Source organism: Phaseolus vulgaris, chromosome 3, assembly GCF_000499845.2.
Source record: "Phaseolus vulgaris cultivar G19833 chromosome 3, P. vulgaris v2.0, whole genome shotgun sequence".
Lineage (NCBI taxonomy): Eukaryota > Viridiplantae > Streptophyta > Magnoliopsida > Fabales > Fabaceae > Phaseolus > Phaseolus vulgaris.
The window spans coordinates 16,837,634-16,862,678 of record NC_023757.2 but is presented as its reverse complement, the minus strand read 5'-3'; the positions used below and the strand labels follow the sequence as shown (position 1 = coordinate 16,862,678).

Below are 25,045 nucleotides of genomic sequence, written 5' to 3'. Positions count from 1 at the left end.
AAAAATAATTTTAAAATAATTTTAATATATTTGATAACTAAATTCTTAAAGTTTTTGAAAGTGTAAGTTTAAACATATAATTTTTTAAAAAAATATTCTTAATTTTAAATATTTATTTAATTAAAATTAATTAATTTTTATTTATTTTATATAAATATTTTTAATAAAAAAAGAAAAATGATCTTATTTTTAAGTTTTCCAAAGATTTATTTTCAAACCTCAGGAAAATACTCACACTTTTTCCAACTATTGACTAAAAAACCCATTACTGTTCTCCTCCTCCACCGTAGAGCTACTTTTCCTCTTCCATTGTAGAGCTACTTCTCATCCTCTACCACAAAGCTTCTCCTCCTCCACCACGGACCTGTTTCTCTTCCTCCACCACGGACCTACTCCTGCTGCTCCACCACGGACCTACTTTTACTGCTTCACCACGGTAATTGGTTTCTTCTTCCTTTTCTCAGTACATATTCTCTCTCTCACGCTCCTATACGCTCCACCACAATTGTTCTCTACGGTGAACGCAACACCACCGTCATCACCATCGATTTTTCTCTTTTTTTCATTATCCTTTCTCTGTTTCCATTGTCGATTTCTTCAGTTGGCATTGAATTTTCTGAGTTGCTCGTGTCGTGTTCGCAAATGCTTATTTGAATCAGTAGTTGAAGCATAATCCCTAACGCTTGACCAAACTAAAAATGTTGAGGATTTTGTTAAATCTGGGGTCTAATAACTTCGTTTGGATTGTGACATTTTATGCTTTCGATACTATCAACTTTATTTTTAGATCTGTGCTTCTTGGCTCATTGTGTTTTCTCTGGATGAAGTGTACGCATTGACAAAATTCTATTATTTGTAAGTCATAATGCAGAGTTGGAATTTGACATTATTATTGTAGGGTAGAATTATACACATAGAATGGGTAAAATAATGAAAAATGAATTGAATAGTATGAGTGGGATGGGAGGTTATGATTAAATGAAAGGAAAGGTCCAAAGTGTGGAATAGGGAAGTTAGCTCACGTGTTTTTGTCTGAAAGTCAGTTGCTTAAAGAGATATGGAATGGAAGATACATAGGGATTTTACTTAATATGACATAACCAGACCAAAATTGAACCTGATTTGAGCAAAAACAAAGCTTGAGGCATCTAAGGTCGTCATAGTTGTACACTTTATGACCCTCGTGCATAGTTAAATCTGCTCCAGCTAAAAAAAAAGGAAAAAGGATCCAACCATTTTTGGATTGTGTGAAGCAGGGCAAAAAATGTAATGATGTGTTAATGTGTAATTGGATGAGTGAAAATTCATCTTTACACTGAAAGTTGTATGCAACTGGATGATCGAGTCATCAAAATTGGCTGTTTTTCAAAGTCTTTTTGGCACAGTTGTTGGCTGGTTTTCTAAACACAAACACTCCTTGAAAAATAAGGCCTATGTGACCCCAGCATGAAACTACCTCTTATGACCATAAACATGATATTTTAATTTGCTTCACTTATTCTAAACATCCAAAAACTTAGCAATACTTTTTTATTTGTTTTTCATGTTTAGTGTTGATACTTTTAGATACTTCATTAATATATAATATAAAAATATTATTTCTTCATAAATCAAATAAGGATATACGTAAATGATATAAAGGAGTTTATTATGATAATTATTTATAAATAGGTTTTGAATTGAATTCGTAGAATTACATTAATTATGTGTATAGATTTTTGAATAAGTTGCAAGAATTGTATCTTGCTTTTTAGAATAATTTTATGGTGTATGAGTGGTTGCAATCATTATTACAATTGGTGCTTGATCTTTAGAGGGAATCGTTTATGTATCTCTACTAAATGCTGTCACTGGCAAAAGATTGGCACGTTTGACTTGGAGTTATATTGGAATTGAGAAAAGAATAGTTTAAGGTGCTGACAATGTTAGAGTGAGCTTCTGTTTATGATAAGGTGTCTGATACAAAGTTGGCTAGGGGCTTAAATATGCTATGGTAAGGTCTGATTGGTGCTACCAATGATTGAGCTAATTGGCAAGTTATTCTGCATAATTTGGAATGTTGCATATCTTTAATATGGTTGCTGCCATAGTCAATTTAAAGTTGTTATGTGATGCTGGTGTGCCCCTTGGTTGCAGTCCTTAGTGGTTGTAGCTACATGAAGTACTCCTCCTTTTTTTCAAGGTTACAATGCAGGAAGGGGTGCTGTTTTTTGTGATTTTTTGTAAGTGCTGGTGTAGAATTTGTAACCAGATTGGGCTTTGTAATGGTGCAAATTATACCACATAATAGTTGTTTTTTTGTGTTGTTCTAGACCATAAGGGGGAGTACCTTGTGAGCTTGTATACGGGTTGGGATACCCTAAAGTATCTATGTTATTTAATTTATTCATTGCTGATAAAAAAAAAATGTTGAGTTTGAAAATGAATAAACTTTTTATTCTCCATTTTGCTTTTCTGTGGAGTGAAAAAGCTTTTCTTTGGGTTGATGCTCTCTTTTGGGTATTTGATTCTCTTTTCTCTTGGAGCAATGGAGGGTTATCAATACCAATACCTGTTTAGGATTAATAATTAAGAAGCATATTTTAGAAGTTCAATTGAATGGTGTTGAGTCAATGGGATCTAGTGCTCTTAGGTGTTGTGTTTACCATTCTTCTTACGAATTTGCTGAATGTCATTTTCTCTATTAGAAATAAAGAAACATAATATAACATTGATGTTACTGGGAATAAGGATCTGGATTTTTTGTATGCATACATGACTTGGGATGTCATATTTCCTTTCACCCATTAAATGTAGTTTTGTACAAGAACTTTTAAATACCAGAATTTGCTTTGGCAAAGTTAGTGTTAACATATTTATTTTTCCATTTTAAATTATTGGGCTTTGTTTGTTTGGCCCAACCTTCCTTTTCTGTTTCAGCTAGGTCTTAATCTTTCTCTTATATATACACCATGTATTTTACTCTATAATACACAAGTGAATAAAAGTTTACTTTATATTTAGTTTTCTCTATAATTAGGGTTTATAGAAACCTTTTTTTTTCCATTACGACTACGTGCGATTACGTTCGTTACATTAAAGCATCACATCAGGCAAGGAATATTCATCTTCATTTACTGTAATATGGTATCAGAGCCATTTCGAGCCTATCCTAGCGAGTATTTGTTGGGCCTATCGTGCCACCCGCTATCGGGCCGCTATCGGACCACCCAAAATATATAGTCTCACGCACGAGCTTCTATCTATCACTCTCGGCGTGAGGGGGGTGTGTTGGAGATCCCACATCGACTAGAGATAAGGACATTTCATAATATATAAATGGGTTCAAACCTCACCTTATTAAGCCGGTTTTATGGGGTTGAGTTAGGATTAAAGTCCACTTTGTAATAGTTAGGATAGTTAATATTTGGCTGCATTTCAAACATCATGATTCTGTTATGATTGAAATAACATTCCATTTTGACCGTATGAATTGGACACAGAATATGGGAACTATTTTGTAGTTTTGAATAAACATGTATTAGAAAATGCTTATCTAGATTACCAATAATCAGCAATCCCACCCTAAGTAGGATTTATATTATAGTGTTTGAAACTGAAGGGTGGGATGTAAACATCATCGTACTGAATCTCTTTTTAGTGCTAAATGTAGGGAGTAGCAATTGCGCACAACGAAGCTAGGAACGGAATCACCTTCCTGACTTCTTGCAATTCACATACCGGATACTTCTTTTGTCACATGTAAACCAATTATCTCTTCTTTTCCTGTTGTGCCAAATAGCAATGGATGTGCATAAGAGGCTAAGATCTATTATATAATTGAACCAACTATTTTTATTTTGTTATTTTCTTAATGTATCTGAAAAGTATAGTGATTAATTACTCTATCTTATTCACTTTTGCTGCCACATAAATTAATCACTATACTTTTCAGTTTTCTATATTTTTCATAATGCTGTAGTTTTCTATATTTTTCATGTTTTTCGGAGCCACTTGATTCAATTCAACTACCTTGGTTAACACCATTAGGTGTTAACTTCACATATGCTTTGTTTGTACACATTAAATTGTGTTTTTCATCTGTAACATTGCTTACCCTTAACTGCACCTGTGATATGTGCTTTTCATAATTGAATGTCCACACATGTAATATTCCATGTTAATCTTTTTTAGATCAATCTTGATCATGTCTTAATTGAGAGTATCCAGATTCGGATACTAATTAATAATTAATTGAGTTCAAATAGAAATAAAATAGTTTTCTTTTATCACTTTCATATCTTCTTCATACACTTTGTACAACTTCTTTATACACTTATTTCACTTCTATTCTTTTACGCATTCTAATACTCTTGTTGACACATGTTTTTTTTTTTAAACTTTCATGCTAGATTTGCTTTATTTTTATCAAACAATTCCATTTAGATATGGATAAGTCTTGGATTAACATGCCTTGAAATACATGTCAGTACATGGATGGATTGAATAAATTTTTGGACTTTGCATTTGCTAATAAGAGCGTTTAGGGTAAGATAATTTGCCCATGTCCGAAATGCAATCTTAAAAAATGGCAAACTCGAGAAGCAACACATGAGCACTTGATTCTTCATCCTTTTCCAAATGGTTATACATTCTGGCTTCTACATGGCGAGACAAGTTTTGTATAAAATACAACTGAAACACCTCCAGTTTGCATAAAGTTTCTGGTAATGATCCCATACGTGTCATGGTTAATGACGCATTCGGAAATTTTTTCTATGATGATAACGTGGAGGATGATGAGAATATGCGTCCTAGATCAAGCGAAATGATGCCTGATGAAATTGCTGAGTATCTGAAGTTTATGCATGATGGGCAACAAAGTTTGTATGAAGGATGTGGCAAGTACTCTAAACTTTCTTTCTTGCTCAAATTGTACCACATCAAATGTCTATGTAGAATGACTGACAAGGCAATGTCAATGATATTGGAGTTGTTAGCAGATGCCTTTGATTATGCTAAAATTCCATGTTCCTTCTATGAAGCTAAGAAAATCATTAATAAGCTTAGCCTTCATTACACCAAAATTGATGCTTGCCTAAATGATTGCATGTTGTACTATGGAGAAGACAAAGACAAAGAAGTTTGTAAGAAATGTAATGAATCTAGATGGAAAAGAAGAAAGAAGAACAAGACTATTGATGGTACTATGAAAAAGAAAAAGAAAGTTCCTGCTAAAGTTTTAAGATATTTTCCATTGAAGCCACGCTTACAACGAATGCTTATGTCTTCTAAAATAGCCGAGCATATGCAATGGCATGCATCAGGAAGTACAAATGAAGGCATACTAAGGCATCCGAGGGATTCTGAAGCATGGAAGAACTTTGATCTAATGAATCCTCAATTTGTTTCAGATGATCGAAATGTTAGACTTGGTTTGGCTGCTGATGGATTCAATCCATTTGGTGATTTGAGTACAAGTCATAGTACTTGGTCTATTGTACTCATACCCTACAATCTTCCTCCTTGGATGTGTATGAAGCAAAGTTCATTCATTCTTTCCATGATCATTCCTGGTAAAAGAGCACTAGGAAATGATATTGATGTATATTTAAGGCCATTAATTGAAGAATTAAAAGAGCTATGGAACAATGGACTCAAAAGTTTTGATTCATATAACAATGATGCATGCAGCTATATTGACCATTAGTGATTTTCCTGGTCTTGGAACCTTATCTGGGTGGAACACACATACTGGGTTGGCTTGCCCTAGGTGTAATTTTGACACTACTCCTAAGAAGATTCAGGGTAAATTTTGTTTCATGAATCATCGACGTTGGTTAAATGCAAGACACAAATTTAGATTAGCCCGCATTCATTTTGATGGAAGTGTGGAAAATAGAAATCCTCCTTTGACAATATTAGGAACAAATGTCTTAAGACAAGTTGAGAATGTTAATATCATATTTGGGAAAGAACCAGAAGTTGAGGAATTGGGGAAAAAACAACGCAGAGATCACCAAGCTATTGATGGCCCTCTACAATGGCGAAAAAAAAGTATATTTTTTGAACTTCCTTATTGGGTAAACAATTTATTGCACCATAATCTAGATGTTATGCACATTGAAAAAATGTATGTGATAATGTGGTGTATACATTATTGAACCAAGGTAAAAAATCAAAAGATAACCTAAAGGCACGAAAGGACTTAAAAGATTGGGGTGTTAGACCTGATCTTTGGCCTGATGAAAATAATAAATATCTTCCTGCTATATATACATTAACAAAAGAAAATAAGCATACATTTCTGACAACACTAAAGAACATCACTGTTCCAGATGGCTACTCAAGTAACATTAGTAGATGTGTTGATGTCAAACAATGTAAGCTTGGAGGATTGAAAAGTCATGATTCACATGTTTTGATGGAACAACTTCTACCTTTAGCAATGAGAAAGACACTCCCTAAGGAAGTGTGCTATGTTTTGATTGATTTGTGTTCATTTTTGAGAAACTTGTGCAGTAAAGTTTTAAAAGTGGATGAACTTAACCAACTGCAAAATAGAGTTGTTTTCACATTATGTCACATGGAGATATTATTTCCTCTTGCATTTTTTACAGTCATGGTTCATTTGATTGTGCATTTGGTGGAAGATGCCAAGCTTGGAGGACCTGTCCAGTATAGATGGATGTATCCCATTGAGAGATATTTAGGAAAGTTGAAATCTTATGTGCGTAACAAGGCACAACCAGAAGGCTCAATAGTTGAAGGCTACATGGCTGAAGAGTCTTTAACCTTTTGTTCAAGATATTTAAATGAAATTGAGACTGTATTTAATCGAATAAGGCGTGTTAATGATGAACCATATACTATGTCATCTAGTGCAAGCACTTTGTTTCCACCTGTTGGAAAACCAATTGGGTCTTTTACTTACTTCTCTTTATCAACAAAGGAAAAGTTACAAGCACATCGTCATATATTGACTAATTGTGCCCAAGTTGACCCTTTCCTTCAGTAAGTACTTTGACTTTATAACTTATTATGATTCATCTGCAATTGAACACTAACCATGTAATTATTATTTATTTAATTTAGAGAATTTAGAGACATTACACGAAGACAATTAAGAAGTCGTACACGGTCATCCTCTGTGATAGATAAGAGGGTTCATAGAGAATTTGCAGAATGGTTTTCTCGTCGTGTATATATAATTTATATTTTTGACGTTTGATTATATTGAATATATAGAATTGTTTTGATCATATTTTCCTCTTTTTTAGATAAGAAATGAGTTGAATGGACCTCACTCAGATGATTTAAAGTTCTTAGCTATGGGGCCAATTGATTGTGCAAAATGTTACAATGCTTACAATGTAAATGGCTTCAAGTTCCGTACATTGGAGAGAGATGAAGGACTTAAAACACAAAATAGTGGGATATTTGGTACTTTTGGGACAAAGAGTTATGCAAGTAGCATCGACAATCAAATGCAATTTGGGGGTGTGCCTTATTATGGAAAATTGGTAGACATAATTGAGATAAACTATAATGGTCGATTTTCTGTTACTTTGTTCAAATGTATGTGGGCTAATACAACTATTTCTAGAGGGATTATGACAGATGATCTTGGATTTACACTAGTAAACTTTACACGTTTGATACACATTGGTGATAATGATGATGATGAACCATACATCCAAGCTAAAGAAGCACAAATGGTTTAATATGTAGTGGATGAATTAGCTAAAGATTGGAGCATTCCTATGCATCTAAAGCCACGAGACTTATATGACATGGGAGAAGATAATGATGTCACTTTTCATGAATGTGAAGCATTTGTACAAAACTGATGCTACCGGCAACTCGAACGTGGAGGAATCGCTTCGTGGCACTCTTTGCCCTGCCTACGCGACTGCGTCTTCTGCAGAATCACCCTCAGAACCTTCTCTTGATGCTCCAAACGTGACCTGCAAAACACACAGACGGCGCCTCTAGCGGCCGTTTGCACTCCGACGATCAAGTTAGTCCACAGAACCACCAAAGATGAGAAAACTAGCAGTGTGTGTGAAAAACTCTTGCTCTCTTTTTTCTCGTGCTCATCTCTCCCTGATTCCCTCTTTTATGTCTCTCTCTCTCTCTCTCTCTGTTTCTGGGCATAACAGAATTCTGTTATGCTTTTCTGGCATGTGTCAGAACCCTGTTATGCTTTTCAGAGACAGTGTACCTGCAGAATTAGTAGTGAGAGCGTGAGAGTCTGTGCATGTCTGCGCGTCTCTAGGCTTGGCTGCGCCTGTCTGTACCCTTAGTGGTACGGAGTGCACTTTTGTCTGGACCGCACCCCTCTCAGATGATGACACGTGGAGGCCTGCAACTCACATCTAACCACACACGTGTCACTCACTGGAAGGGCTCTTAGGAGAACGTCAGGTGCGGCTGGTCTAGGCACACTCACCAAACGTTGCTCTCTGCGTATACAGCTTACCCTTCACGGTGCCACGCACGTAATGGGTTGAGGGAATCACCAATCACTGACTGGTTTACTAGTTCCCTCAGGCCACTCTCGTGCATGATTCCCTAAGATGTGATCATGCGAGGTCCATGCGTAACGCTCTCGCTGGGGACCTCAGTCCCAGTTTAACTGCGTGTAACACGAGGCCCCGATGACAATGCACCCGATGACTGATCAGTGCTTATTTGCTTCTCGCATTCTGCCCCAGGCGTTAGTCTGAGGACTGGTCTGTTGGTGGCCATTTGGCTGCTGACCACCGATCACCATTCTGGATGATCTGTCCCCTGACCTCTCTGCCACCTGATCTGTCGGTGGTCACCTGGTCACTGACCCCCGATCACCGCTCTTGGCGATCGCCTCCCTGGTCTCTCTGTCACCTGGTCCACGTGTCACCCTGCGAGTGGTCCACGTGGTTCTCTGCTGCTGACGTCATCTACGACCGATGACCGATCGGATCAAAAACAATTTTGAAACTTTATTTGTAAATGGAGAAGGGAGTATATCGTTAACAAGGTCCTATTTTTAATTGAACACTTGTATATTATTTTTGTTTAAATTATCATCCTTATTACTTATACATTATTGTTTATACATGCATTATATTATGATTTATTGAAAATCTATTTTGACATGTATTAATGTTATTATTTCAAGAATACCTGAAGATAAAGAAAATGTCCATCAAGAAGACTAGAGCAACAGAACATGATACTCTCAATAACACTTTTGACCAACTTCCAGCCCTTAATAACTCAAGTAAGTTCATACACAACTTCCATTTAGTGAGATGTTTGTACTCATATTTTAATTTGGCATTCTCTTTAAAAATATATTATTTTTCACATGTATTCATTTATTATTATGCAGCACCTCATGTGAATTCTCATCCTATAGAGAATAATAATAAGAAGCCTCCTCCCCCACATGCACCTCATAGGTTGATTTCTACTATTAAGAACAATTCTGCACCTGAATTTCAATTTGATAATACAAATGAATCTGTCCATGAATCTACATCTGAACCTACCCCAAGGTTACAATCTGATGAAGAAATGGAAGAAAATGTGGGTATTGAGATGCAAACTGAACAATCAAAGCATGTATCACGTAAAAGATCATGGCTTGTTGATATCATTAGTAAGCTTGAATCAATACAAAACTCACATTGTATTTGTTTTTTATGTTCGTCCTCTTAAACTAACAATAATTTTGACAGATAGTGAAGGCAAAAAGGTTAGGAAACAATTAACAACAAATGATGTCTGGTTTTTATCTGTTGGTGAGAGGATTCTTGTTAACTGGAATAACGAGAACCAACCAGTTGATGACAGTGGAGCATTGTTGAATAGGTTTTTAGGTCATGTTGCAAGAAATGTTAATACATTTCCTATTAGCTATCAAAGTTGGAGGAAGATTCCCAAAGGTTACAAAGAAGATATACTTAAGAAAACCATTCAAGTAATTATTTTTGTATTTTTCTGTGTTTTAATTGATATTATATTGCAATTATCTTAAATTTACTTGTGTAATAATTTTGAAGGCTAAGTTTGAAGTTGAATCTGATGCTCATGTAAGATATATCTTCAAATAACTTAACACAAAGTGGACTGAGTATAGGCAACAACTATGGCAACAAAGAAATGATGGAACACACAATAGAGATGAAATTATTGCAATGTGTCCATAAGTAATGAATAAAGACCATTGGGCTTCTTTTATTGACTACCATTTAAATTCAAGGACAAAGGTAATAAAAACTACTTTATTCTTTAAAGTTTTGATTTATTTATATTTAGTTCTTTTACTACATGTATGCTTAGGAAATTGCCAAAAAGAACAAGGATAATAGAAAGAAGCAAACAATTCCTCATACTGGTGGATCCAAGAGCATTGCGCGGAAGAAAGATGAGATGGTAACTTGATTCTCCTATAATTTTTGTTATATCATATATCATGATTCATATACTTTTGTTACATTTTATAGGAGAAAGAGCTTGGTCGCAAAGTTAGTAGGGGAGAAGTATGGGTAGCAACACATAAACATGCTAACGGAGAATTTGTGAATGATGGGTCAAGAGAGATTGGGGTAAGTATCATTTTTGTAAAGATGAAAACTCAACCAAATTGGATGTGAGATTCATTTATAACTTTTTTCATTATTTGTAGGAAAAGATTCAAGCATATGAGTCAAATACATCTTCCCTCTCACATGATATATCAATTGATGATTCACTAGCTCATGCCTTTGGAAGTGAAGAACATTGTGGTCGTGTTCGAGGGATGGGATTGAGACCTTGCCCTTCTCATGTGTTTGGATATACTAGAAATTCTCGCACTGGGATATCTTCAACTACTTCTTATAGAGAATTGGAGAATCAGGTTTTGAACATGCATTTTCTTATGTAGCAATTTGGTGTTGTTTACTTTAGATTATCATGCCAAGATTGGAAATGTTGTGTTGAATATTATTCACACAAAATTATAGGAAATTTAGTATAGCTTTTGTTGATAAATTGGTTATTTTTTAATGTGTATGGTTTTCTCACGCTTTTTCATGATAAATTGTGTTTTAATATAGGTTATTGCTTTAAAGTCACAATTGGATGAACAAAATAAAAGATATGAAGAACGTGAAAAAAGATATGAAGAACATGAAAAAAGATTTGAGATAATGACGAATTTTTTCTTTCAAAGTTATCAAGGTCAATTGCCTCCTGAGTTGACTATGTTCAATCGTTCATCGGTAATGTTTAAAAATTTAAATAACTTGTTTTATTTTTTAGATTTACATTTCTAATTGTGATATATGTTTATATTGTAGGTGTCTGATCAAGGAAGTGTGCCAAAAAATTAGGAAGGCAAAACCAAAACCATAAAAATTAGGAAGTTGCATTATCTGAACTGATTTTACGTGCTAATAGGGGTGAGAAAGGTGCATTTCCATGGGAATGAGGAAAGTTATTTTTTAACACTAGTTTAACTTCCATTCCATTTTTATATCTTTAATCATTTTAAAATTTAAAAACATTCCAAGGAATATGAAAAATGAACCAAGCATATTTTTGGACATGCATAGGAATAAGATTCTGACTAAAAATTCTCTGTAATGTTATTCCTGGTATTACAATTATATAACTTAAACCAAGTTTCCCCCTAAATTTCACCAAAGATGACTAGAGAATGTATGCTGTAACCACAACAATGATAGAGGTTGTAATTGAAGATGGATTCGCAATTGTGGATCTAAGAAATACCGTTATGCAGTTGAGCTATATCATCACTATGGCTGCTATTTAACAACTCTGATTGATATTGGTTATGTTATAGCCATATTTGAAATGAGGGCATAAAATTGCCAACTGATCAGTTTGTATTGGGTTAAGTTTGGTTTTCGTGCTTAGTTTTTGAACATCTATAGTAAACTTTTTAACATTTAGTTCCTTAAAAAGGATATGTCACCATTTTATGATATGGTATTGTTTGAGTGAATATATGTTTTTTCTGCTTGAATCATGTGTGTTTGGAAATTGAGAGGTCACTTCAGATTATGGTTGATAACTATATGTAGTATGCTAATAAAAATTATGTTTGATCGTTACAGGTTCTAAATTGCCACGAGTCTGCCATATACATCTTAGCACCTTTGAGATATGCTACTGTTTTTGGGTGTTCAGATGCAACAATAGTTCTAGCAGCAGTAGGCAAGGTAATACTTAGTAGCTTTGTGTCCTGTTTGTGAAAGGAGCATAATGATTATATAAGGAATGAACAATTATGAAATTTGTTTTTGTACCATAGTGCAATATTGCTAAATGTTTGGAATGATGGCATATTGGCAGTATGTTTGGATCAAACTGCTGTTTTCTTTCTACAAAGCTCCTCCATTTAGGGCCAAAATGGTTTGTCTAATCTTCTTGTGTACGGTAGTGGGGAAGATATTGCTTAAAATGTTTTTCAGTGCTTTTATTAGGTGTTTTGTGTTATTAGATAAGATTAAGGTGCCTAATGATCATTGAATCTTCTAATGCATTACTACTGCTGTAGTTTGAGGTTCTCTAGTCAAGGTTTTGTACCCATGGGATCTATGTGCTTTTGATATTGTTCAGTCAAACATGAATTGATTCTTTTTCAAGTTTTCCTTTATTTCGTAGCAAAAAACTTGGAGGTTGGGAACGAAGGCAGGGGATTTTTTTTGTGGGGAGGAAGGGTTAGAATTATTGGGACTTGCTTAACATGATATTATGGGGGTGACCACGTTCAATTTGGTCAAGGTTAGAAATTGGGATACCTTAAGCTTAAAATAACTCACAAGTTTCTATTGTAAGATAAATAAATCCACTTCAAAGAAGATAGATAAATATCCTATTTCATTAATAATGCTTTAGTCAGGATTAGTTTAGTAAAACTTGCAATATGCTGAAGCCCAATACAGTACATTGCCATAAAATAAGTGCGACTTCAGAACAAATTCCTTTGAAGGGAGTATTGTGCTTAAAGTTAATTATTACCATAGATTAATATTTTGATTCTCAAAAGATTGTTTTAATATCAGTCTAGTCCTTCAAGTTTTTATGAATTTAATTTTCGGAGAACTGAATTTTCTTGGGATAAATTTGAAGAATGATGTAGTCTATTGATATAAGTAATATTTTTGAACTAATAAAGCGGAACAAAATAAATCTTTGGACTGATATGTGTACTTGATCTTGGTCATCATCGAGTTGTTGATTTATTGTATGCATGGTGTTTAATGTTAAAATTTGGTGAGAAAAGAAATAAATAAAAAGCTTGCTAAACACTAACTTATCTCAGCTTAATCTTCATCCTAAGATATTGCTGAAGATAAAGCTTGGTCCCATTTATTTCTTTTATTTATTGAAAAAAAATACTTTAACAAACATAGATAAATAAATACAATAGATGTAAATAATTGTGGTTTAAAAAACACATGAATGCCTAAATGGTAAATGAATAAAAAAAACAAATTTTCATAATTTTGAAACCTATGGTATTTTTAAAGGAGGTTCTAAAACATTTTATGGAGGTTTTGAAACCCATGGTATTTTAGGGAGGTTTTGAAACCCATGGTATTTTACGAAGGTTTTGAAACCCATGGTATTTTACAGAGGTTCTAAAACCTGCGGTATTTTACAGAGGTTCTAAAACCTGTGGTATTTTATGGAGGTTTTGAAACCTATGGTATTTTACGGAGGTTTTGAAACCCATGGTATTTTAAGAAGGTTCTTAAACCCATGGTATTTAACAAGAGTTTTGAAAGGCTTTTCCTGAGGTTTAAAAAAAATCCTGGGGAACACATTCCCCAGAGATGGTTTAGCAGGGGAAACTACAACCTGGGTAAATGACTTAATGGAGGTTTTAACCCTGGATAATGTAAAAATAAACCCTCGTTAAAACCATTTTTTCTTGTAGTGCGCTTCCGTGCCACTCTCATGCACAAGGTTGGTGTTTTAAATTTTTGTTATTTTTTTAATGTTATGAATTTGTTTATTTTTTATTTATTATAATTTGCATTTTGTTAAATTTATATTATTTAGTATTTATTATAATTTGTATTTATTATTAATTTATATTATGTTAGTTGTTAGTTTATAATAGAATTATCATGTTAGTATTGAGTCCGAGGGTGTTTGACCCTCAACAATTGATACGTGCTGGTTTTGAGTCCAGGGGTGTTCGACCATCGACAGACGTGTGAGATAGAACACTTATTAGAAACACTTGAATGACAATTATAGAATATAATGGATCGAAATTGGATTAATTATGTTCGCACAAGTGATGAGTACAAAAGAGGAGTATAGAAGAATTTATAAATTTGCGCAACGTAATTCAAATAATAGTGGTCATGCTGGAGCAAAGATCAGGTGTCCGTGCGTTAACTATTTGAATGGAAGGATACTAGATGTTAAGATAATGAGGGAGCACCTTCTATGTGATGGGTTTCTTCGTTTTTATACAACTTGGACATGACATGGTAAATTATTAAATTTACCACGTGTTTCCATAACTAAAAAATATGTGGGGTCCACCATAAATGATGCAGTACATGATGATGTAGATGATGATCGATTGGAGGACATGATTTGTGATGTGGGAGCTGAGTCTTTTGCAGAAGTGCATGGATATGGAAGTATGTCAAGTGATGCAGAGACTCCATTGTATCCTGAACCAACTAACTTCACATGGTTGTCGGCAATGTTATGATTGATGAATTTGAAGGCAATAAATGGATGAACTGATAAAAGCTTCACGAAATTGCTTCAGTTGTTCAAGGATATGCTTCCAGAGGGAAATACTCTACCTAATCGTATTTGTGAGGCCAAAAAGATTTTTTGTCCAATGGGTATGGAGTATAAAAACATACATGCATGCCCTAATGATTTTATATTATACATGAAAGATTTTGAATTGTTGAAAAGTTGTTCGAGGTGTGGGTTATCATGTTATCAGTTGAAACAAAAAGATGATGATACTATTGAAGAGATAGAAAAGCATGGACCCCCAATGAAGGTTATGTGGTATCTTCCCATTATTCCAAGGATGAAGCGTTTGTTTGCAAACCCAAACGATGCTAAAAATCTTAGATGGCATGCAGATGAGAGGAAATGTGATGGCATGTACCGACATTTAGCTGGTTCTATTCAATGAAAGAAATTTGATGATGAGTTTCCAAAGTTTGGTAAAGAATCAAGAAATATCTGACTTGGTTTAGCTACAGACGGAATGGATCCGTTTGGTAATATGAGTACAAATCATAGTTCATGCCCTGTTTTACTAGTTATTTACAACCTACCTCCTGGATTGTGCATGAAGCGAAAAATACATGATGTTGTCTATGATGATATCCGGTCCGAAACCGTTAGGAAATGACATAGAGGTTTATCTAAGTCCCCTAATTGAAGATTTGAAGTTAATGTGGGATCAGGGTGTTGAAGTATTTGACGAATTTGCTAATGAAACTTTCAAGTTGCATGCCATGTTATTTTGCACAATGACTTTTCAGCATATGGTAACTTATCAGGGTATAGTGTTAAGGGTCATAAAGCATGTCCAATATGCGAAAAAGAAACCGCTTATCAACAATTGAAACATGGAAGAAAGACAATATATCTTCGGCATTGGAGGTTTCTTAGAAGTCATCATCCTTACCGGAGGTTGAGAAAAGCCTTTAATGGACATCAAAAGACTAGTGGTCCCCAACTCCATTAACTGGTGTTGAGGTTTACGAAAAGGTAAATAACATAGACCACACCTTCGGTAAGTAAAAAAAAAAGTCATCTGTGTCAAACATTTGGAAGAAAAAATCAATCTTCTTTGATCTTCCGTACTGTTCGAGGTTAGAAGTCAGACACTGTATAGATGTAATGCATGTTGAGAAGTGTACCGACCAGTCCTTGGGCGTTGTTGATCACTGGTAATGTTGGTGCCACGTAACCGGGTCCCACGAGCGACGTGAGCCGGTATCTCGCTAGGCACGTGTGCCAAGAAGCCAAAGAGTGGTCAGACATCGGTCATCAGGATGTACCGACGTGCCACTAGACAGTGTAGAGAGATTAGACATCGAGAACCCATATAGTAGAGCTGGGCCATGAGAGGTGGGCCCCATATCACATGCCAGTTATCAGTAAGGAAGAAGCCTAGATCATGAGGGCCCATGCGTTTAGAGTGGATGACGCGTTCAGGCGTAACACAAAGTACAGAGCCGCTGGAAAGATATGGCCTGCGAGGGTCACGTTCTAGGGGTGAGCTGCATACATGGCACGTGAACAACTAGGGCACTCCCAGAGGCGGGTGACCCCAGAGATCAGGTGCACGAGGGGGCATCCAGGTGGTCACCCCGTCAGAGGTTGCACTCCAGTTAGGGACCCCACGCGCTAGGTTGTCCTAAGAGTAGGGTAACAACAGTGCTGGGCATGCCCAACAGAAAGGCCCATTTCGGGTAAGAGGAAATGCTAGTTTCAGTCTATAAATAGTAAGGTAACAAACTTGGCAAAGGTACGCTATTCTCTTGCGCCGCTTAACCCACACAGTAACAGTGATAGAGTTTGGTGTTTTGCTAGCCCTAGTATTGACTTAAGCGTCGGAGTGCAAATGGCCTCTAGGGATGTCCCGACCAGTCCTCGGTTTCAGACCCAGAGACTGACCTCAGACATCGTGCACCGATGCTTGGTGATGGGAGAGGGCCAAGAGGTGGACCCCAGACGCACTTACCCAAGGATTGGTCAGCCTTTGGGCATTGGTATTCTAAGCCCGATATTGGAGATCGATATCGGACCTCGTCAGTAGAGGGAGAAGATCAAACATCGGTCGTCTGAACATTGTAGAAGGCTACATGAGGCGGGCCTAAGAGTTACGATAAGTTAACAGTTAAAGACATGAGACATGTGGAAAGCCTAAGCCACGAGGGATCCATGCATGTGAGATGTATAACGCATGAAGGCGCAACATCATGGATAATCCTAGGAGGCGTAAGGGCCCAGTAGAATCAGGGTTTCCAAGGAAGTTGCATGCATGGCACGTGGGTACTTAGGGCACCCGCAAAACAGATGGTGCTAGATATTAGGTGCACCAAGTTGGGACCTAGGCGGCCACTCTGATTACCCGTTGCACTCCAGTTAAGGGAAGTTCATGTGCCAGATACACTAAGATTACACAATAGCGGCACAGGGACACTTCCCAAGGAACCCTAAACAGTGGTAACAGAACAGAGGTAAACCCTAGTTTCAACCTATATAAAGGGTGCTAAGAACCCTAGTAAGGTAAGCAACTTTTAAGACTGAAGCTATTCTATACACTTGGTGTTCTTTGACCTAATACTGACTTGAGCTTCAGAGTGCAAACGGTCGTTAGGGCGCCCCTTTGTCTTTGCAGGTGAGAAGTTTCTTGACGGAGAAGGTACAATTCTCAGGCAAGGATAGAAGGGCCAGAGCAACCGTTGAAGACAACCGACGAGGCGAGTCAACCGGCGAGTTGGTTAAGAACGAACTCCTGAGGGACTACTTGCAAGAAAAGTAGAGGTCGAGGACGTGGTGGCAACAGGGGGTGGCCCGGGGCACGAAGTCCCTGTGCACGGTGAGGGTCACACCATCGCAGGAGGATTCTCGGAAGGAGGTTATACTGCTTCTCAACGGAAGAAATATGCACGAACGGTAATGGCGGTAGAAGCGCAGAGGACCGACGACGTCTTCGACATCGACCCGGTCTTTACCAAAGTTGACCTGGAGGACGTTGCCCCCATGACAACGACCCGGTAGTGATCTCAGCGGTGACTGCAGGGAGAAAGGTGCACCAAGTGCTAGTAGATTAGGGAAGCTCGACAGACTTGATGTTCTGGACGACTTTCAACATGCTACAACTATCCCCGAACATTTTGAGGCCCTATGGTGGCTGTCTGTACAGTTTCGCAGGAGACCAGGTAGAGGTGCGTGGATACCTAGAGTTGAGGACCACCTTCACGGATGGTACCACGTTTCGTACGGAGAACATCAGGTACCTTGTCGTCAATGCTTTCTTAGCTTATAACATGTTATTGGGTAGACCAACGCTGAATAGGTTGGGGGCGGTGCCTTCGACAAGGCACATGAAGATGAAGCTACCAGACTTGACAGGAAAGGTGATTACCATCAAGTCAGATCAGAAGGAGGCCAAGAGGTGTTACGAGAAAAGCTTCAAAAGAATGAGAGGGGTATCTATGGTCACCACTAGACCCCAGCACACAGGGGAAGCAGAGTATGCCAAGAACCTGAAGAAAGACACCAGGTACCGGAGAAGGCAGCCCCATTGGTCTCACATCAGGTCTCCCCCGTACGGGTCATTTCGTTCAGAAGAATAGAGATCCTCGGGACGAAGTGTGCAAACTTGAGGCGCTGAAGCAGGGCTCGGTTCCTTGCATATGGAATGCGGCCAACTTCAAGGTTTATTTCAGTTAAGCAGGAACGATTGTACATGGTATTAAGGGACACTCTTTTTCCCTTATAAGGGTTTTTTAACGAGGTCACCAAATAAGTTTCGATTGAAATATTTTCGCGAGTTATGTACAATTCAGTTAAGAACTTGTTTCTCTTGTGTTAGAAGTCTTATGGGCGGAGAGGTAGGTTCGCAAGAGAACACCTCCCATCTTGAGTGAAAACGCCATGGTTAAAATGAAATAGTACGCAAGATAAATCCTTCGCGCCTTTGAGCGAAGCCGAGGTCAGTTGGGAGTTTTGTTCTCCTTGCGATTAGAGGCCTCGAAAGTAGAGAAGTAGGTTCGTAAAGAACACCTCTCCTTTTAAGCAAGAACGCCAAGGAGGAACGACCTAGTTCACAGTTAAAACCCCTCCTCACGATGAGGGGAACATACAACAAAACGCTAGAAGAAATGTCTTGGTGCCAGGCACCATGAGGTAGCACTTAAGCAAGTCAAAGAGAAGTTTTCGATTCAGAGAAATGAAAGCAGCTATATGTTCGAGAAAGTAAAGTTTGGAGCAGATAATAAAGAGTTTGTCTGATGACCAAATACAAGTTAAGGGAGGACCCTGGGAACGATTTGCCCGTTTTCAACACAGTTTGATGCTGTGAAGGGCGTAATATCCATCCCAGGATGTGCGCAAGCAACTTGAGCAAGGGTGTCCCCGAATCCTGCGTCATAAGCATCAAGAACATCTTCGGTCAACTCAACCTCAGCTTCTTCAAGCCTCTTAGCTTGTTGATGAAGTTCGACCTCCACTTGACCCAGTTGCACCTCTCGATCGATGGACCTTCGTTCAAGCCTCGTAATCTTGGACTTGGACACCTCAGCAGCCTCTTCTAGCTCGAAGACCCGAATCTGCAGGGGCAGAACTCTTGCCACCAGCTCAATATCCTCTTGGCACTTAGCGTGAAGTTGTTTAGAGAGATCTTCTTCAGAACGGCGAAGGCGAGGCAACTCCTTTTTGAGTGCAGCCTCGCGGGCAGCAAACGAACGAGCCAGTAGGTATTTTTCTTCTCCTGTCTTGGCCTCTGTTACCCTCGGTTCGGGCCTGGTTAGTAGAGTGTTGGACTGAGCAAGAAGAGCCCCAAAATTGAAGCCCAGTCTCTCCCTCGCAGCAGCCTCATCCAAGTCCACAGTCACCCCTAGTTGGAAGCCCTTAAGGGCGTGCTGTAGGACAAGGGGCAGCTTAAGAGTAGGAGGAGTCCTAGAAGCACTCGTCCCACGAAAGTCAGGAAATAGGGGAACGTTGGTCGTGCGGTCCAGGGGCGAAACAGAGCGGCCGGTAGAAGAGGAATGGGAAGCCATCGCCGGTGTAGGCTTCGGCCTCTTAGAGATTGGCCTCTCGGCGGAGTTCTCGTCTGACTTGATCACTATCGCCTTACCCTTGTAAGGAAGTGGAGTGGGAGACGATTGGACGACAGCGAGAGGGACCGCAACTCCAAGAGTGGAAGGAGTAGGCGAAGGCGCGACAGCGGCGAAAGCAAGGGCATGGTGCCTAGAAGTGCCCACATCCCTCGAAATCCCGCGGAGGTGAGCGAGGATATCAGTCAGTTTGGCCTACTTCTCTTCACTCAGAACCATACCTGCGTGCAAATATTCAGAAATACAAGAGAATCACAGAGATGAAACATGCGAATGCACGGAGGCAAAGCGCGTAAACGCGGTATTACACTAACAAGAATCAGCTCCCCCAGAGTTTCGGGTTTCTTGAACCTTAACTCGAAGGAAACCCAGAAACAGAGGGTGACCGATACAAAGATTAAACAGCACAAGCAGTTATCCAGAATCAGAATCAATAAAAGAGTGCGGACAATAGTCAGAGATCGTACCTTCGATCGGATAGCAAGAAGATGCTGGAATGTGTGGAGGAAACGCAAGAATGCTTGAGGAAGAAGGCGAAACAATCAAGAGTTTCAGAGGATGATGGAACAAGTGATTGGACGCGCGCGTTTTCGAAAGTTTAAAGGCAAACAAAGAAGCGTAAACAACGTTAAGCCCTAGCCGTTGATAAAAAACACGTGTGCACAGATAAGGCAGGCCCAGAAAGACGTCACTTTGGCGCAGTATTTACGTCATGTCACACAGAGCCACGTAGGTCACCCAAGGCAAGGACTTGTGTACCGACCAGTCCTTAGGCGTTGTTGACCACTGGTAATGTTGGTGCCACATAAGCGGGTCCCACGAGCAGCGTGAGCCGGTATCTCGCAAGGCACGTGCACCAAGAAGCCAAAGAGTGGTCAGACATCGGTCATCAGGATGTACCGACGTGCCACTAGACAGTGTGGAGAGATCGGACATTGGGAACCCAAACAGTAGAGCTGGGCCACAATAGGTGGGCCCCAGATCACACGTCAGTCATCAGTAAGGGAGAAGCATAGATCACGAGGACCCTAGTTTCAGTCTATAAATAGTAAGGTAACAAACTTTGCAAAGGTACGCTATTCCCTTGTGTCGCTTAACACACACAGTAACAGTGATACAATTTGGTGTTTCCTAGCCCTAGTACTGAATTGAGCGTCGGAGTGCAAACGACCTTTAGGGCGCCCTTTGTCTTTGTGTTTTCAGGCAATCATCACAGGAAAGGCACGTGCAAATGCAGGGATTCTGGACGTAAGAGTGACGTAGGTGCACGAAAGCGTTTCGGGTCAACCGACAGAAACAAGAAGAATGTGTGTGATAGCTTAATTGGTACACTTTTTAACATTAATATGAAGACGAAGGATGGTCTAAATGCTCGTTTAGATTTGATTGAGATGAACATACGAGGCAATTTGGCACCTATAGAAATGGGAAAGCGTACATATTGCCCTCAGCCTGTTACACCATGTCAAAAGTATCAAAAAGTAAGTTTTTGTCAATGTCTAAAGGGTGTGAAAGTGTCACAAGGACATTCCTCAAATGTGAAGAGTCTATTGTCAATGCAAGATTTGAAGTTAATTGGGTTAAAGTCTTATGATTGCCATATCTTGATGCAACAGTTGTTGCCGATAACTATTCGTGGAATCTTACTAGAAAATGTTAGACATACCATAACCTGTTTGTGCTCATTCTTTTCTTCCATCTGTTGTAAAGTCATTGATCCATTAGAACTATATGAACTTCAAGATGAAATTGTTGTTATCTTGTGTGAATTGGAGATGTTTTTTCGTCCATCTTATTTTGACATCATGGTTCATCTAGTTGTGCATCTAGTAAGAGAGGTTATATTGTGTGGACCAGTGTACTTAAGATGGATATATCCTATTGAGCGGTATATGAAAATTTTGAAAGGTTATGTGAAAAATCATTATCGTGCAGAAGGTTCAATGATTGAAAGGTACATAGCTGAAGAAAGTATTGAATTTTGTTCAGAGTACATGTCAAAAGCAAATTCAATAGGTCTTCCAGCTAATTCATGGCACCACAGGCATTCTACAAGTAAATGTTTGCGTGGTGTGAATATTGTAAGCGAATCTCGATTAGAAGTCTTGCAAGCACATTTGTATATATTGAACAACACAGATGTAGTTATACCTTACATAAAAGCTCATAAAGCCGTTGTGAAGGCAAATAACCCAAGACAAGAAGAGAAATGGGTCTTGATGGAACATAATAGAACTTTCATGCCTTGGTTTAAAGATGAGGTGTTAAAGGATTCCACGACATCGGAGACCTTGACCTGGTTGGCTGCTAGATTGAAATTTGATGTCATTTCTTGTACAACGTACGAAGTGAACAATTGTATATTTTACACGAAGTCTATGGATGAAATGAGTACAGTTCAAAATTCTGGTGTTACTCTTGAAGCCGAGTCAATGCATTTTTCCACTTCGAAAGATACAAATCCTCTACTTGGATCAATGTCATACTATGGGTTTATAGAAGAGATATGAGAGGTTGACTATACTAATTTTTCCGTTCTAGTTTTCAAGTGTAAATGGGTTGACAATAAAAGTGGGGTTAAAATTGATGAATCAGGATTCACACTAGTGGACTTTTGAAAGATAAGGTATCGAGATGAGCCATTTATAATGGTTTAACAAACATCTTAGGTTTTCTACGTTAAAGATCCTACGTCAGAACATTGGTATGTCGTTTTACACAGGAAAAAATAAGGGGAGGCCATAAATGATATTGAAAATGGTGACCCCCGTTCATTCACACCAATGATAATTAATAAAGATGACGAAGTAATTGATGATGTACATGCAACCCATAAAGACCATAGTGAAGGAATTTGCATATGAACATTGAACCCAACATGGTAATAAATTTAGAATTTTTTTTGATAATACACGATTAGAATTTTATGTATTTGTTTTATATGATTTTCTTTCAATGCAAATTAACTAATGTTTGTTACCTAATTTTTTTAATAGAGACATGGATGACGATCAGACTCCAATCAGACCTCGATCTGAACGAGGAAGCAAAGGACCTACTGATGTGAGTTGAATCAAGCATACACACTTTTTAGCATATGAAAACAACAATATATGTGAAGAAAGATGACAAATAGGAGTTATAATCAAAGACAAACAAATCGGTACAAGTGGAGGAACTTAAGGAAACATCATTGGAGAACAAAGCCTTCCATAAGATGAACCAAACTCAAGATTGAGTGCCATTCCACATTGAACCGAAAACAATACAAAGAATTGAATACAATTACCGAATCAAATGAAGCTATAAGTGCAAAATTGAGAAGGAAAAGACAAGAGGAATAAGAACAAATTTGTGTATAGTAACCTTTCTTAAATTTCAAATTCTGATTTTACAAGAGCATGTGATGGCATTCCTATGAGCTCTTCTTTGCTTCTTGGAGATGAAGGTTGCGGAAGCTTAGTGGAGGAGATGAGCAAGGCCTTCCTAAGAAGTGTGAGTGCCTTGAAGGTGCATGAAGAGTGTGGAATTGGGGAGGTTCGGCCAACCCCTTTGAAGGTGGTGAAGTGAAGATTAAAACCTAGATGCTAGGCAAGGAGTAGTGTATGACACAAAATTGGCAGCATAACAATACTCTATTCAATCTTGAAAATACATGATGTTGGCTCCCCCTTTTATAGGCTAAGGAGGACCATAAAGGTTAACCTAATGATAAACAAATGCCTTCTAAATGAAATGTAAATGACATCACAAGGAAACCATGGCACATGGGCGGCCTAGTGGAGGAATCCTTCTAGAACGTAGCAAATCCTTAGCAAATCTAGGTCAAATCCTCATGGAATCAAGTTTGTGCTATTTATACTACAACTAATACTAAGCTACTCTTGATGGGCCTTCATGTAGCATGTACAAGTAGCTTTCTCTTCCATCCGTAGCTTGGCCCAAGTCTTCATGGATTCGCTTGGCCATGGACCTAGTAATAGGTCCTAGACGCTCTCCCCTTTGCGCTAGACGCCCTTCACCTTGCACTAGATGCTCTTCACTTGGCTCTAAACACTCTCGATTTGGCTCTTGTCTTTCATGGGGTGTTGATCTTGGCCCTCTTCCATCAGCATGGCACCTCCTTTAATAGTAGAAAAGGGCTGAAAATGAAAAGGCAAAATTCAAACCAAGACTAACCAAATTCGGCGCCAATCTACAAGTCACATGAGAAGTGTGACATGCTTTCCTATTTTGACACCTCCTAAAACTATATCTACACCTACTCTTTAGGTCACATGGAAGGTGTGACTTTGTTTTGTACATTAACACCTCTTATTTAATATCTACACATTCCTTTTAAAGTTCTACTAAAAACTACACAAAAGTAATTACAAAAAGAGACATCCATTGATGCTCATTTATTAATGCTTGGCCTTGCTCCTCATGGGTTGGGCTTGGGCATGGCCTTCATGGGCTTGGGTTTCTTGGGCTTGGGCCTCATCTTTTGAAAAGACTAATAAGAAGAACTTTAAATGTTTTGGCCCTTGTCCATTCCTCCTATTAGTGAGATCTTTATTTGCTTGTTAAGATGACCCTTCAAGTGTAGCATCCTTGGTGATGTGATTCCACTAGCACAATTAGAATGATTCTTGACATTCTTAGGAATCATCTTGAGTTGGTTAAGAGCCAGGCACTTTATCATAGAAATGGATCAAGGTTCTATGAACAAGAACTCACCAAAACTAGTGCCAAAACACAAACTCATATAGAAGATCAAATTATTGTCAAATTGAACCGAACAAAAAGGCACAAAAGCTAAGCAAACTAAATTTGAATGCTGGAAATTAAATTGAACCGAACAAAAAGCTGGAAAATGAAGAAGAAAGATGAAGAACAGCAAAGCATGATGAAAGAACCGAAGCAACACAAAATTAAGCTGAAATTGCCGAACCAAAAACAACAAAGAACAAGCTAAGACATGGAATTAACAAAGAAGAAAGGAAGGAGAAGAGAATTGCTCATGAAGATGGATGATCACGCCACTAGAAGTGTGGTTGCTCCTAGATGAGTGTGTTGCCGCCACTTGAGGACACCATGGATCCTTCAAGATAAGACTAGAGAAGAAGGCTCAAAAGCTCTCCAATGCTCACTCCAATTTTGAGTATAGTTTCTTTAGATAAATTCCAATCTGAAAAATACAAAGGGAGCACCTCTATTTATAGCCTAAGGTGCAGAAATGC

The 25,045-nt window shown here is 38.1% G+C and overlaps 1 protein-coding gene and 1 long non-coding RNA gene across 2 annotated transcripts; both read left to right on the top strand.

The window, feature by feature from the left end:
* Positions 1-4,726: 4,726 nt before the first annotated feature.
* Positions 4,727-6,997, top strand: LOC137839233 (uncharacterized). The gene is made up of 3 exons (XM_068648357.1): positions 4,727-5,555; positions 5,674-6,036; positions 6,150-6,997. The coding sequence occupies exons 1-3, from the start codon at positions 4,727-4,729 to the stop codon at positions 6,995-6,997; spliced, it is 2,040 nt and encodes a 679-aa protein (XP_068504458.1).
* Positions 6,998-10,389: 3,392 nt separating this feature from the next.
* On the top strand, positions 10,390-11,399 carry LOC137805825 (uncharacterized). The gene is made up of 3 exons (XR_011080248.1): positions 10,390-10,574; positions 10,655-11,231; positions 11,310-11,399. It is a non-coding gene; the product is annotated as an uncharacterized lncRNA (long non-coding RNA).
* Positions 11,400-25,045: the final 13,646 nt, after the last annotated feature.

Excerpts from the sequence above, each read along its gene's own strand:
- LOC137839233 (XM_068648357.1), top strand. The coding sequence starts at position 4,727 with ATGGTTAATGACGCATTCGGAAATTTTTTCTATGATGATAACGTGGAG. Across the intron at positions 5,556-5,673 it reads TCTTTCCATGATCATTCCTG|CTATATTGACCATTAGTGAT; the intron begins GTAAAAGAGCAC and ends TGATGCATGCAG. Across the intron at positions 6,037-6,149 it reads TCTACAATGGCGAAAAAAAA|GTAAAAAATCAAAAGATAAC; the intron begins GTATATTTTTTG and ends TATTGAACCAAG.